Below are 15,870 nucleotides of genomic sequence, written 5' to 3' on the forward strand. Positions count from 1 at the left end.
GAAAGGAAGCGCTGTTAAAGAAAAAAAAAAGCCCCTAAAAAATTCACAGGAAAAGTTGATTAGTTGAGAAAATCTTCTCGGAATATAGAACAGAAAGACAAAGGAAAAATTAGAGAAAATATAAGAAAATTAAAGACTGAAATGAGGAGGCTCAGCATCTGACTGGAGATGTTGGGAAGAGAAGAAAGGAAATTATCCAGGAAGTAACACAAGGAAAATTCTCCGACTGTGAAATCCAATTCCACATGACATCCGCTGAATACCCACATGATTACGGAAGAACAGCTCCACGTGGCATTGGTGTGAAGTTAGGAACAGCAGAGAGAAAGATAAGATCTAGAAACTTCCAAAGAGGAGAGAACAGCTTATGTGCAATGTTCTGGGGATCAGAAGTGCTCAAAGCAACACTGGAAACTTGAACTGGTTTGCACCCCAGAATTCCATGTCCCATGTTAAAGTCATAACACATTCCAATTTAAAAACTTTGAAAATACTCCTCAGTCCCTGTCTCAGGAAGCTCCTTGGTGAATGCATTTTACCAAAATGAGAGAATAAGCCAAAAAGGGGGAAGATGTAGGATTCAGGAAAAGGAAATGCAGGGAATCCCCAGGATGCCAGTGAAGGAAGATTCTTCTATAACAGGAATGTACCACCTCTAGAGAAGAATCAGTCCAAATTAGAAGAGGACTGACGTTCCAAGAGTGGTATCTCCATGGGAAAGATTTTTAAATGACAGACTACCTGATACATTTGAATGTCTTTAGAGAAGATAGTACTTCAGGCAGAGCGTTTGGGAGTTAATTGATGTGGAGGGACACAGAGACAGGTGAGTGCACATACAAAAAGAAAATAATTAATTCCAGTGGAAATTTTTCTTAATTATCAAGAAAAGGAAATCAGAGTACATTACTTGACTCAGCTATAAATAACATTCACATAGTCAAAGTAGTGCAAACACCAAACATTGATTTACCCAAAATATATGACATAATTATATTGGAAGGCTGGGGAGAGGGGACCTAGGGGAATGGTAGTTAATTAAGAGAACTAAATCCCCAGGGTGCCTGGGTGGCCCAGTTGCTTAAGGGCTGACTCTTGATTTCAGCTCAGGTCATGCTCTTGGGGTCCTAGGATCAGAGCCCTGGGTCAGGCTCTGCACTCAGCAGGGTGTCTGCTTCAGGATCTCTCTCCCTCTGTCCCTCTTTCTGCTCACTCTCTCTGTCTCTATCTCTCTCAGATAATTAAGTAAATAAAATATATTAAAAAGAACTAAATCCCCATCAAAACAGGAAATTGATAAGTGATAACAAACATGGAGAAATGAAGAACTGGCAGAGTAGGTATAATACTCAAGATCCAGAGGCACAATCTCACGGAAGAAACAACGAAATTTTATGTCCTGTTCTTTAGAAGAGAAAGGGAGAGTGCAGGGAGCCGTTGCTTTATAAGCTCCCCAGATTTGGGTAACACCAGGTGGAACTAACCACAGGCTCTATCAGCCCACCGAAATGGTGATTTGTGAAAGCTTACTTGAGAGGTTGATTATACACCTTTCTAGAGCTTCTTTTGAAGGAAACCCTCTCTTGAGGGAGTTTTTCTTTTCTTTGTGTTTTTTGTTTTTGTTTTTGTTTTTTTTTTACTTAAGTCACCAGGAAAAACAACTGTTTCATATCACCAGCAGTGATAATCAGATGTCTTCGTAAAGTCTTGGCTCAGCAGGATACTCAGAATTCTCGTGAGAAACAAATGAAGCTGTTTGTGCAAGATGGTTCTCATATATACCAAAGTATTAGTTAATCCTCTCTTGTCCTTTATTGATTTGTGCTTCCACCGCTGTTTCTAGTGTCTCTGCCTTGACCTCCTTGTAGAAAGGTGACTAGTAAAAGTTTGCATTATGGGGTGCCTGGGTGGCTCCATCAGTCAAGCGGCTGTTCAGGTCAGTCTCAGGGTCCTGGGATCCAGTCCTGCGTCAGGCTCTGGGCTCCATGGGAATCTGAGGATTCTCTCTCTCTCTGCCTCTCCCCCCACTTGCACTCACTCTTTCTAAGATGAATGAATGACTGAATAAAATGTATGTATGTCTGCATTTCCTACAATTTCAGAACATGTCACCTTCTTTGCGGTTGTTACCCTCCACAAGGGACCATCACTGAGTCTCTGAAATGGAGTCAAAACCCAGGTTTAGGTGGGACTCTGTTTTTTAAGTTTTAAAAAAGTTTAATCAATAGAAGAGGGAAAAACAATCTGGTCTAGGTTTTTCCCCCCTTGATGCCTTAGGATTTGAATGTTTTTCTAAAACCAGGACAAAAATGAGGCCTTTCAGTTAGAAGAATATAAAATTCATTGGCAAGGGTAACTAGATGGAGTTAATTGGAAATTTGTGAAAACCAGGCCACTGACGGGTTGCGCTTCCCTGTTAGCTCTGCGTTGACTTGGGCCACCAAAGACCTTTCTGACCCTGTGCTTCTCACCCAGTCCCCCCGGCCTGGGTCCACGCTCTGTGCCCGTACAGCCTCCGCAAACCTTGCTTTTCTCGTCCTCAGCTTGATGTGTTCGATGCGGCCGAGCAGTACCAGCAGGCAGGCCTTCCCCTGATCGTCCTGGCGGGCAAGGAGTACGGCTCGGGCAGCTCCAGAGACTGGGCAGCCAAGGGCCCCTTCCTCCTGGTGAGTGGCGGCGGGACCCGGCACGCAAGCTCGGGGAAGCGTGTGGTGCTTGCTCGGCTCCTGCCGCCTGGTGGATCCGGCTTTCCCTCGAGTGGTGAAGGGTCAGCGAGGCGCGCGCTGGGTCCTTAGATCACATGCTCCTTATTCTGGCAACCGTGGATCTTTGGGGTGGCTGTGGAGCAGTCGGGAGGAGGGCCTGTGCAGTCTTGGAAATCATTTTCAAAAGTATGTATATAAGTCTTTTTTTATGGGGAAAAGTTGCATGGTTTTTCCTAACATGCAGGCTGAGGACCGGAGGTGTCCTCGGGCCGCTGTCCCAGGCCAGCAGTGAGGGGGCCTGCCCCCGTGTTGTCTGCGGGAGGCTTGCGGAGGGGCCAGAGTAAGGAGCCTGGCCTTTGGACGGACTCTCTGCAGCTGCTTTCTGGGCCTGTGAGCGGCCGCTAGCCTCTCCCACGCAAGGAAGCTCCCTCTGGGCGTAGACAGGGCCCGGCTGGCGCTGGGGGCGTCCCCAGGGAGACGTGCGGAGAGCAGACCGCTTTGACCTCCTGAGCCTCTGCTGGCCCAGAGCAGGGAAGAGTCCTGCTGCTCAGCTTTAATTCTGGGGGCGGGTAAGATCACTTAGCCGGTGCCAATCTCGATGATTTATGGCTCCAGCAAGCTAAGCCTTGGGAAACACGACGTAAGCTGACATCCACAAGTACCGTAAAGAACGCGGGGTCTGGCCGCAGCCCTCTGGCCGGCCGGGTTTCCGCAGACGTCTCTGAACAATACACCTGTTGTTTTGTTTTGTTTTTTTTAATCAAGCATTTTGCTCTATGGGGGGAACAAAAAATGTTCTTTGATTGCTTGGTAATGTATCAAAAGCCTGCCTTTTCTAGAAGCTGCTGGAAAGAAGCAGAGAAATTATAGAAGAGGAAAGAGTTTTAGGGATGGGGCTGGGAGCCCATAGTTTCTAGAAATGAGACCCGCGCAGCATGCAGCCAAGTGGGGAACCCTAAGAGCCGATGGAGGGTAAGACAACTGGCACCCGGGGGGCCCGCCAGGGTCTAGACTCCTGTGCAGAACAGCTCCGGCTGCCGAAGCTGGGCCACTCAGCGGTGCTGGGCTGTTCTCACAGCAGAGGGGCCTAGACGACTGGTCGGCAGCCCTGCGCAGCCCTTACCCAGAGTAGGGACGTGCCCAGTGTGGTTTACGAAGCCTGCCACTCCCTCACCAAGGGAACATATGTGTACATAAGTCCATGCAGAATATCTCCTGTTCGGAAGAACCTGTTCTTCCTCTATAAAATGATTCTTAAATTTGGAGATACCTGTGGGATTTTTTTTTAAACACTTATGCCAGGATCTCCTCCCCAGAGGCTCTGGGGTTTAGTTGGTAGGGAGAAAGGCCTGCACACGGGGATTTTATAAGCCTGGTGATTCTAATATGCGGCTGAGTTTGAGAACCAGAGCTTTATTTATGCCTTTGGTTCTCACAACGTCCAGGGATCCCTAGCTTCCTCTCCCCACATGTGGCCCACCAAGAGGTTCCGAGCAGTATATCTGGGGTAGTACCTAAAGAATCTACATTTTTAACAAGTTCCCCAGGTGATCCTGATGCAGGGGGGCTTCAAAGTGTACCCTACATGTCAAGAGACCTTTTAGGGGTATCTTAATATTATATTACAATTAACTAATATTGAGAATGGGGTGTTCTAGTTAATCAGGTATCCTGGCTTATTGATCATTGCCATATGTTGCCAGTTATAGGTTACCAATAAAACGTACTTTATAGGAAGCTCAATACCAAGACTGTATCCAATGGAATTTGATCCTTGAAACAGGAATTGTAAAAGCAGCACATCATTTACTTTCTCTGTAGTATGTCTGAACGTTGCTTTTTTGGTTAAATTTTTTGTGTCTGCACCGATGATAATAGCACAATTCAAGGGAAATGAAACAAAAATTGTATTGTTGTGTGGATTCCAGATACAATGGAAGTTTGCTAAGGGATGTTGTGTCACAAAGCAGCTAGGTGTGTGGTCAGACTGCATGGGCTCAGGTACCAGATACTCCCACTGAGTGTGGGTAGAGAGGGGACGGTCATAGCATCCACCTCCTGGGGCTGGGGGGGGCGGCAGAAGGGGAGAACTGATGGGCCTGCGGGCCGCCTGTAACCGTGACCAGCTGCTGGGTTACAACTAGAGGAGCCGTTTCGGTAAATGACTAATTGGTACTTACAAAGAATTTAGCTGTGAGAAGACTTTGACTTAAGAAGCCTTTTGTAAAGTTTCCATGTATCTCAAGAAAATTGGGACTGTGTCCAAAGTCCTGTCTTGGCTCCTCAGGGAATCAAAGCTGTCCTGGCTGAGAGTTACGAGCGCATTCACCGCAGCAACTTGGTGGGAATGGGGGTGATTCCCCTCGAATATCTCCCTGGGGAGACCGCAGACACCCTGGGACTCACAGGGCGGGAGCGATACACCATCATCATTCCAGACAACCTCACACCTCGGATGAAAGTGCAGGTCCAGGTAAGCCGGAGCCGCCCCGTGCCAGGCCCGGGTGTACGGGACCGTGTGTTCACCCTCAACCCCGTCACCGAGAAATGAGTGGAATCTGGAAGGAAAACTGTCACTCAGTAGGAGTGAGTCACACCTGGCAGTTCTGCTGGCACCGGCTCTGCCTTCACAACACAGGACACCTGTTGACTGATGACTTAGGTCTGTTTAGTCCTGGAAGTTCCATCCATCCCTTCCTTGCTCAGGCCGCAGCCAGCCCCACTGTCTCCTCGGACTCCCAGTCTCTCTTTAGCCCAGAGAAGTGTTAGAAGCTCGAGGAGACGGTACATGTTCACATGATCTGAAAAACACCTCTTTCTTATCAAAATGTGAACAGACACAACCCATTCCTGAGCCTCCCCCCCAGGCCCCAGGTTTTGTATCGCCCAAAAAAAAAAGCGACAGCCCCCCAGGTGAGGCGAGGCAGGTGCCGAACCCCAGGGTCCCAGGGTGAGGTCCCAGGGTGAGCGACTGGACCAGCTGCCTGAGGGACAACCTCCTGAGACCCCTGTGGGCCTGAACCTCCCAAGGAGAGTCTGAAAACTCCCATCCCTAGTGTCACTGGTACTGCTGCCCCAAGAGGCCTGGCCCTGGGGTCCGGCCCCTCGGTCATTTGTACTCTGCCCTACTTTACTGTGCAGAGAAGTCGGCTGGGGGTCTCGGCCAAACGCGGCCTCGGGTTCTCGGGGTCTGGGCAGGAGTCTCCCCACGGGCTGGTGGGCCGCCCACTCTGAGAGGCAGCCCTGAGGGCGGCGTGGGCGCCCCTCCCCACGGGGCTGCCTGGCCTCCCCCGCCCTCCCTGATTGTCCTCTGTTCTCTGTCATCGCAGCTGGACTCCGGGAAGACCTTCCAGGCCATCATGAGGTTCGACACCGACGTGGAGCTCGTTTATTTCCACAACGGGGGTATCCTCAACTACATGGTCCGCAAGATGGCCAAGTAGGTCATCTGCGCTGGAGCCCGCACCTGGAGCTGCGCAGGAGGGAGCGAAGCGCCACCAGCCAGCGGGGCCTGGGTGCCGAGCGTCCCCTCCAGGGCGGGCCTCCCCGCAGGGCACCCCCTTGCACAGGGGCGTGTGCTGCCCACGTCACCAGTGCCGTTCTTCCAGGCACAGAATGCGCAGTCTTTGCATTCTCAATTTTTGTGAATCTTTTTCTCTTTTTCTAGAATTTGGAAGCTAGAATGGTGGGAATGTCGGTTGTGCCAGGAAGAGAAGTGAGCGAGTCTGTAAGGGAACTGACTACAGAATGTTGATTTTTCATTCTTGGCCTGTTTGTGTTCAGCTGGACACAAATGAGTCTCCTCAGAAGGCAGCCCCCGCCTCTCTTCTGTTCCTCTGTTCCCCTCTGCTCAATGAAACCTTCCCGTGAGGGGCTCGGGTCTCTGCATATTACAGTGGGGCTGACTGACACGGTAGGCGAACACTTGCTCACGCTGCAAATCACAGCAGTGATTGCAGTTCTTCCCTCTGCCTTTTTCCTTCGGGTGGAATGATCCAGACACCTCGTGGATAGGTCAGACACTGACATTTTTTTTGATTATGTACCTTTTGATGGATCAACACTAAAAAAATGTGGCGTTTTCTTTTACTCTCTTCAAAACTTTTCCCCAGAAAAAATTTTCATTTGTCAAGAGGAGAACTTTGGAGGTGGTTTTGGAGAGAGACTTAGAACATTTGTAATTTGAATAAGATTAAATCTATTTTCAAGGAAAACTTTGACTTTGGAATTGAATTTTGTGGTGTGTGAGGCTCTAGTCTGGGGAGAGTTCGAGCAGAGCAGATCTCAAACTGCAGCATCCAGAAGCCTGGGTGACCTTCAGGGTCTGCTTTTACAGCTGCATCCATACTATACAGGTGAAATGAAGAGTTGAGGAACAGGATTTCTCTGCCCTGGTTGGGAGCAGACAAGAAGGTAGCAGTAGCAATAATGTAAGTATGGTGAACAGATCATAATTTTTTTAAAATTATTTTTGTGTCCTATAGTTTATCTGCTTATTTTTATCACTGACATCATTTTGGCTCTGGCTACCATAACAAAATACTATAGACTGGGTAGCTCAAACATCAAAAATGCCTAGTTCTGGAGGCTAGAAGTCCAAGATAAGTTTCTAGCCAATTCATTTTCTGGTTTGAACTTTGTCCTCACATGCCTTTCCTTTAATGCATGCGTGAGGAGGGAGAGAGAGCTGGCTCTCTGGTGTCTTTTTTTTTTTTTTTTTTTTCTGGTGTCTTTTAAGGGCACTGATTTTATCAGATTAGTCCCCCACCCTTATGACCTCACTTAGCCTTAATCATTTCCTTAGAGGTCCCATCTCCAAAGAGACACACTGGGGGTTAGGGCGTCAACATGAATTTTGAGGGGAGGGGACACAAAAAACATTCAGTCCATAACAGGGCTTCTTACAGCTCACAAGTTGATCTCCTTGTAATGCATTTTATTTATTTATTTATTTATTTATTTATTTATTTATTTATTTTAAAGATTCCATTCATTTATTCATGAGAGACACAGAGAGAGAGAGGCTGAGAGAGAGAAGCAGGCTCCATGCAAGGAGCCCGACATGGGACCTGATCCCGGGTCTCCAGGATCACGCCCTGGGCCGAAGGCAGTGCTAAACCACTGAGCCACCTGGGCTGCCCTGTAATGCATTTTAAATCTCAAATTTAGCACTCAGGGAATGTGGCCTGGTCTTCAGAACACCCAGGATTGAGTCTTGTCTCTGCTTCTGCCAAGATGAGGGACTGGACAGGTTACTGAGTTTACTGAGCCTCTGAGGATCCTGGGACCTAGCGTGTGTTCATAGGAAAAAATTACAAACAGAACCTTGTGGTAGAAAAAAGCCTATGACCTTCAAATAGTCATCTGTCCTACATAAACACACAAAGAAGGACTGAGGCAACAGGTCTGTACCGCCCTGGCTCTGTTACTGAGCTTGTGGGGAAGCTGTGTGGCTCCTCACAGTCCCTGGTTATGTGGTGATGCTCGTGGCTATGACTTCTAGATCGAGGTCCCTTCACTTCTGGACTCCTTTACCTCTAAATGCACCTTCTGCCCTGTTCATTACGAAAACGTCTTGCCCAGGGTCACACCCTGACCCACAGCAGGACTGCGCAAATAAACTCCTTTGGCCTAGTTTCTCAAGAAGGCACTAGTCCTCTCACCCCAAACTAAACATTTGCTGCCCTTGTTCCAGGTGCCAGGCCTCCTCCCTCTCTGAGGGGTTCCTGTCTCCAACGAACCTAACAGTTTTCCATCACAGTTTTCCGAACCCATTAGGCCCGATCCCTCGGAGGAAACAAGCGTTCTTTGGTGTGCACGCTGCATTAACGGCCTTACTGAAAGCAGCAAGATACTCGTGTGTTAGGCTATGGGACGGCATTTAGAAGGTGAGAGTAAGCCAGAGGAGGGTGGAGGAGTCATGACTCAGGTGATTAGAAGCACAACTGTAACTGGTTAAGCAAAAATAGGAATAAATAATAACTGGCTCCTAGAACTTGTGGCTACAGAGGTAGCCACAGCCAGAGGCTCGATTGGATCTAGTGACTCACACTCAGGCTCCCTCCCTATCGTTTCTCCTCCTGGTTTGCCTCATTCTTTAAGGCATGAGATATATGCCTTATATCTGCCCCACGTGATATATGGCTGCTCCACGTGATATATGGCTACTGGCAGCTCCGGGGGAAATTAATCTTTTGTGATCTAGAAATTTATCTCCCAGTAATCTCTAGGCTAAAATTAAGAGTTTCCAAGTCACCAAAGTGAAGAACCGTATTTTGGGCCCAGTTTCCTTTTCCAGGTTAGGTGAGGACAGTGGCGTACCCGGCAGCATTATGTAGGAGCGATGTAGACCTACCTCTGGAAAACAGTAAGGTTCCCTGGCTGCTTTCTGAGGAAGCTGTTGTTAAGTGTCATGACCACAAACAGAATTGAACACCCACGAAGTTTTTGTTCACCCAGGCAGCCTAATTATCAGGAACAGAGATTATATAATTATAGCTGATAGTTTTAATAATTTGCATCCCAAGAACAAAGGCTTACATATTAAGTGCAGTTTTGCTGAGTGAAAGGTGTAGTTTTATTATGTAGTATAATAAAAGGGTTCCTGGTGTGATCCTGAAATTAACATTCCCATTTGGTTCTGGTTTGCCTACTTGGCATCCGGCCTGCATTCTTGCGGTTGCACTTCCACAGGATGTGAAAGGTGTCCAGGGAATAACAGGGTTCCAGGGCCAGTGTATTGGGGAATCACTGAGTTCAATGCGTCTTATTAGCACAGAACTAATACAATGACACACAATTTACAGTTACGATGTAAATCACTCATCTGAGGGGCGGACTGGCAGCCTTTGGTACAGGAGCCTATCTGACCACAGAATATTTCCGTCAGAGCATCTCATAGCATGTGGGTTCTACAGGACATACTTGAAATGCTGACCGGATGGTTTTTAATTCAAATAATAATATCAGTTTTAAGGACAGGAATCAGGGTTTACAGCCCTTATGACACAATCAGCCATTTGACTGAAGGCAACTTCTCATTTCAGGTGAAAAACCCATCATAGTGCCAGCACTGGCAGGAACTAGAGAAACTTGATCCTGCAGGTGTGTGATGGGTTGGTATCTGAACCACCTGAGGAACTTCAGAAAGTACACGTGGCTGGACACTCTGCTAGGATGGCCTAATGGGGGCGGGGCACATGCCCAAGGAAAAGATTCCACAGTTGATTCTGACACACAGCCTTTGACATAGAAATCCAATCACCAGCATTTAGGCATCAGTCAAGAGTCTGCAATTCTTAAAACACTACCTACCAAGTTTTTTCATTGAGTAAATAGTAACCAAGTGCCTAACTCTGTTCCAGGCTCTATGCCTGGCAGTGGCTTGACTCAGTGCAAAGGTCCAATTAGGAAATTCCCAGATTTTTTGTTTCACCTTCAGTCTTCCTTCTGTTGGCTGAAGAGAGGACTATTCACCTTCATCCAAACTGAGCCATTTAGATATTTGAAAGAACTTTTCTCAATTCTTCAGTAGTGTTTTAAACTTCATACCTGAATTCTTAAACAAAGCATCCAAAAAAGTCAGTCATATATAAAAAGAGATACTTGTGAGATTGTGACTTATATAAGAGATATGTATTTGGCTTTCGTCCTCATTTCTGGCACATACAACCCTTGGAATTTCCTAAGTGACACAGGTGACAGAAGTATCTCTTGTTATGTTAATGATGTGACTTTTGGATAGGGCTGGTTGCCAGAACAACCAACTCTGATTTGAGGTCTGGAATTTAGTCCCAACCCCCTGAGCACTAGCTAGGGGAGCTGGAGGTTGAATCCATCACCAATCGCCAATGATTTGATTAGTCATGCTAATATAAGAAAGCCTCCATAAAAACCCAAAGGACAGGGTTTGGAGAGGACATGGGAACTCCTTATCCTTTCCCATACCCTGCCCTATTCATGTCTTCCAATGGCTGTTCTGAGTAGATCCTTTACTAATAAACCTGTGATTAAGAAAATACAATGTTTTTCTGAATTCTTTTGAGTTACTCTAGAAGATTAATCAAATTTAAGGAGGAGGTTATTGGAACCTCTGATCCATAGTCAGCGAGAGGTACAGGTGATTATCTGGATTTGTACCTGATGCCAGAAGTGGGAGGGGGACTGAGCCCTTGGCCTGCAGGACCTGACACTATCCTCCAGGTGGACAAAGTCAAACTGAGCTGTGTTTCAGGATACCTGGCTGCTGTCAGACAGCTGCTTGTTGGCATGAGAAAACCACAACCCTGGAATTGGTGACCAGAACCTCAAATACCCTAATAAAATCTAAATGGAAAATAAAATCATCAAGCAAGCTGGCTTAATCCATTTCTATTGTGTCTTGCCAAGAATACTACAAAGAGTAACCATTATCATGCCACTACTATGTTTATCTTGGACTTTCATACATTATTTCAGTAAAAAACCCTCCACTAACCCTCACAGGTATGTATTATCCTTGTTTTACAGATGGAGATTAAGCCAAAGAGAAGTTATGTAAACTGGCAAATCCTCGGACTCTTGGCCAGTACAACTGCTCATCAGATCATGTGGAGGCTGAGGTGACTGAAGCAGATCACCCCATTGCTCTGCAGGGCCTGTTTTAGTGGCCTGGGTGGCCTCGTGAACACCAATCAGCCTTTACATGTAAATAGGAGCTACTTGGAAAGGGTTATGCAATCACATGTGCTAAACATATTAGCATTTTTATTTTTAGATGTTAGAGGTTTGTGTAAGCCATTGATGGTCCTGGTGAATTATAAATGACTAATCTGAATCTGTTGTAGGAAGATACTTAAAGTTACTACAGAGCCTACCCAGATTTGAGCCCAAAATACCTTGGCATGCATGGAAGCAGCAAAACTTAGGCAGCTCTCCCCACGTCTGGAAAACTCCAAACTAAGCTCTCAAGCATCAGCCAATCTTATTAAATGATACAGGATTGCCATTCGGATACATATTCAAAATTTTTAAGTGGAAAGAGCCAAATTAAATGGTCTCCTCAGGGACACCTGGGTGGCTCTCAGATGGGCGTCTAACTCTTGATCTCAGCTTGGGTCTTGATCTCAGGGTCGTGGAGTTTGAACTCCATGCTGGGCATGAAGCCTACTTAAGAAACAAAAAACTGCCTCAGTTTCATCCAAGGGACTTGAGAAGAGTCCAAGCACTGATCATCAACCGTTATTACAGAAGGGCTTGAGATGACCATTCAAAGGGACAATGGCACAGGTTAAGGAAACGAATGAATAGGGCAGGATGTACAATAAACTACAAGAACAGAAATCAACTTCTCAATAAGTACTCTCATTAGTCTGTCTCATTACTGTCTCATTTAGTAATGTCCCCATTACTAAAAGCTGTCCTACAGAATTTTAAGATTACATGCCACACACTGGTACATAGAGAATATGAGTGACTACTATACCTCTGTGTAGGAATATGTACTGAAGCCTCAGAATTAGCAACATAGAGGAACCAACAGGAGAGACTGGGGTAGAACTAGAAGAAATAGAAGGCAAGATGGGGTTCCAGGAAAGACCCTCAACAGAGCCAAGAGTGGCAAAGGGATCAAGGAGAAGGACATCAGTGCCCAGTGGATTTGGCAACCAGAATCACTGGTAATCGTAACAGGAATAATTCCAGTATATTAAGGGCAAAAGTCAGTTATGATAGAAACACTTTCAACATGGTATCCATTTATTCATTCTATTTATTGTAATGTGTACTGAGTGGTTACTGGGGGGTACATTGGCACTGAGCTGTGAAAGGAAGGATAGGAAAAGAAGGCTTTTTAATCTTTTCCAAGTACTCAGAGCTCCACTGGCCTATGGAGCATTAGTGCTGTGATTCATTTACTTGTGCTTTATATATAGGATACAGTTCAAACTGCTAACAGTAAACAGGGTGAAGTTAAGTGACAGATACATGCTGGTAAAAGCGAGCCATGACTACCCACTGAGGTTCATTTCTTCTCTCAAGGTCACCCATTCCTTTTAGCTCAAGATTGAGGTCCCAAGGTCATTCGGGTATTTCTGGAGAACCAAAGGGTATCTTCTCAAAAGGAAAGTCCTTCCACTTTGCATATAGTTTCTGAGCTCCGGTCGCAATATCTTCCACCACAAAGCTTTCTATTTTGATAACTGGAATCTCAAATGTCTTATACTTCACATGGATTCCCCAGTCATGGCCACAGTTCCGTCTGGCACAGAAGATCTTTGCTCTCTTCTCAAAATGCCCAAAGCTCTTTGGTTTAGGGTGTAACTTACTCACGAAGCACTTCGTGAATGCATCTCCAACCACAGTGTAATGGCATTCCTACGGATGAAGAGATTAAATAACACACAAAACGGAATGTCAGAACCAGTCCAGAACTGCGATGTAAAAAAAAACTCCACAATAATCTGAGATGAAGAGTGGGTAGGATCCACTTATTTTACAGATGGGATAAGAAGGAAATACACATTCACCTGAAGACCAGACTAGAATCCATGCAGCTTGACTCCCAGTTACAAGGATGGAGGTAAGGTGGGGTTGGGGGTACAAGTGAGGTGACAGGGGCCATCTCATGAAGAGGACGGCTAAGAAGTTTCCAGGCAACTGAGCTGGAAGTAGATACTCTTTATTAATTTAGAAACAAAAAGGGGGTATTTATTGAAGATCTCCAAAGCCTGAGTTCACCTGACAGGCACAATCCAAAGGATACAGAGAACACCAAAGGGTCAATGTGGATCTGAAGAGGGTCATGGACTGTGTCCAGAGGCTCTACCTACAGTCAACTTTAGAGTAAAGCTGAGAAAGGCCACTCTGTACAAAACAAATGCACACCCAACATACCAGCCCCTTGGGAAAACATACAGTCATAAAGGGCCATTTCAATAGAAAAATCACCCAAATGGAAGCTGAAAGAAACTTTTCCAGCTAGAGAAGCAGACTCATGAAGGCATGGGGAATTTGCTAGTATCACCCTTGATAGTATGCTTCTGGTTCAAACAGATGGACAGAGACAGCAGCTTTCTGAATGAAACCAAAGACAACCCCAATAACATCATCTGAACCAGCCTCCCCTCTCTCAGCAGCAGTGGAGTCAAATTCAATTTTTTTTTTTACATTCAATTTTTGTTTTTGGAAATTTTTCTATCCAAAATTTTTAAGAAAAAAATATAGAAAACTAACCTGTAGGTGTTTTTAAAATAAGCATATATTTTGTTTTCATTATAAAAGTGACCCATATCCCAAAAAGAACTAGTTTAGGAAACAAAATAGGAAAAAAAATCATGGAGCCTCCTTGCAAAATAGTAATACATTTTAGTATATTTTCTGTACTCTTTTTTCTGGACAATGATAATTCTTTAATGCTTTTTGATAGTGATGTTGGTATTGTCACTATTATTTCACACCACTGTAGTCACAGTTTATTTACAGTTTTGTATCCTTGTTATTTTTTCCATTTCACCATTAGTTTGTAAGGTTTTTTTTAATAATAAATTTATTTTTTATTGGTGTTCAATTTGCCAACATACAGAATAACACCCAGTACTCATCCCATCAAGTACCCCCCTCAGTGCCCGCCACCCAGTCACCCCCACCCCCACCCTCCTCCCCTTCCACCACCCCTAGTTCGTTTCCCAGAGTTAGGAGTCTTTATGTTCTGTCTCCCTTTCTGATATTTCTCCCTACCTATTTCTTCTCCCTTCCCCTCTATTCCCTTTCACTATTATTTATATTCCCCAAATGAATGAGACCATGTTTGTCCTTCTCCGATTGACTTATTTCACTCAGCATAATACCCTCCAGTTCCATCCACATCGAAGCAAATGGTGGGTATTTGTCATTTCTAATGGCTGAGTAATATTCCATTGTATACATAAACCACATCTTTGTAAGAAGTTTTTTATTATACATAAGCCTCATGATTATTCTGTTTAATAAACTTTACTTTGGAATTATTTTAGATTTATAGAAAGCTGTAAACACTGTCTAGACAATTCCTGTATACCCTTCACTGAGCTTCCCTGAATACTAACATCTAACCTACTGTAGTACATTTGTCAAAACTAAGAAATTAGGATTGGAACATGACAATGAACTGAACTCCAGATTTTACCACTTTTTCTAATAATATTCTTTATCTGTTCTAGGATGAAATCCAGGATACCCCATTCATTTAGCATGACCATTATTTTCAATGGCTACACAATATTTAATTAAATGGCTTCTTTTTCTTCTTCATTGCTAAGGGTTTCCTTTCAAAATGTTTTTGGCTTTTTAAAATACCATAGCCATGATATCAACAAAAATAATAATATTCTTGCTATAAATAACCCACTGATAGAAAATAAGCTTTAATTAGTGCTAAAAAATGACCTAGTACTCTGTTAAAAGGCCACTTACCTCCACCACTCTGATGTCAGCTGTATAACATGCAAAGGCTTTGCACTTTCTGCAGAGCAGTTTTTTATTTTCCTTATCAGGTACAAGTTTTACTTTTTCTTGACTATCTCTGATGTTTTTTTCTTGAATCTGTATCTGGAGAACCTATATGCGAAAACCCAAAACAAAAACAAAACTCTCCTCATCAGCAATAATGGTATAGCTAGGAGGCGTGCACGCACTCATGTACACATAAGTACATAATCATTCATTAATCTATAACTTCCATGAACATACAGTACCTGGCTTTGTTTATAAAAATCACATAGATAATTATATTGGATTCTCCTAATTCTTTGTTAGTGCTTAATGGTGACCTCCAATGAGTCTTTTAATTTTTGCATCAAAGATGCCCATAAAAGGAGTGCCTGGGTGGCTTAGTCAGTTAAGTTCAGCTCAGATCATGTTCTCAGGGTCCTGGGATCAAGCCCCACATCAGGCTCCATGCTCAGCAGGGAGTCTGCTTGAGGATTCTCTCTCACTCACCCTTCCCCCTCCATATGTGCCCCTCCACTCTCTTGCAATAAATAAATAAAATTTCTTTTAAAAAAGATGCACATAAAGTACTAAAGATGTTCGGGCAGCTCGGGTGGCTCAGCAGTCTAGTGCCACCTTCGGCTCAGGACGTGGTGATCCTGGAGACCTGGGATCGAGTCCCATATCGGGCTCCCTGCATGGAGCCTGCTTCTCTCTCTGC

General features: G+C 44.9%; 2 protein-coding genes across 4 annotated transcripts in view; one reads left to right on the forward strand and one right to left on the reverse strand.

The window, feature by feature from the left end:
- Window positions 1-6,919, forward strand: part of ACO1 (aconitase 1) — a 59,037-nt gene extending 52,118 nt beyond the window's left edge. For all 3 annotated transcript variants that reach the window (XM_077912235.1, XM_077912237.1, XM_077912236.1), the window contains 3 exons: window positions 2,544-2,666; window positions 4,993-5,178; window positions 6,035-6,919. In XM_077912235.1, coding sequence (XP_077768361.1) covers window positions 2,544-2,666; window positions 4,993-5,178; window positions 6,035-6,148 — 423 coding nt within the window. In that variant the 3' untranslated portion in view covers window positions 6,149-6,919. The remainder of the gene's footprint in view (window positions 1-2,543; window positions 2,667-4,992; window positions 5,179-6,034) is intronic.
- Window positions 6,920-12,435: 5,516 nt separating this feature from the next.
- Window positions 12,436-15,870, reverse strand: part of RIGI (RNA sensor RIG-I) — a 35,801-nt gene continuing 32,366 nt past the window's right edge. Inside the window, exons 17-18 of the mRNA XM_077912270.1 lie at window positions 15,135-15,278; window positions 12,436-13,058 (exon numbers count right to left, since the gene is read on the reverse strand). Coding sequence (XP_077768396.1) covers window positions 12,762-13,058; window positions 15,135-15,278 — 441 coding nt within the window. The 3' untranslated portion in view covers window positions 12,436-12,761. The remainder of the gene's footprint in view (window positions 13,059-15,134; window positions 15,279-15,870) is intronic.

The sequence above is a fragment of the Canis aureus genome, chromosome 10, assembly GCF_053574225.1.
Source record: "Canis aureus isolate CA01 chromosome 10, VMU_Caureus_v.1.0, whole genome shotgun sequence".
NCBI classification, from domain to species: Eukaryota; Metazoa; Chordata; class Mammalia; order Carnivora; family Canidae; genus Canis; species Canis aureus.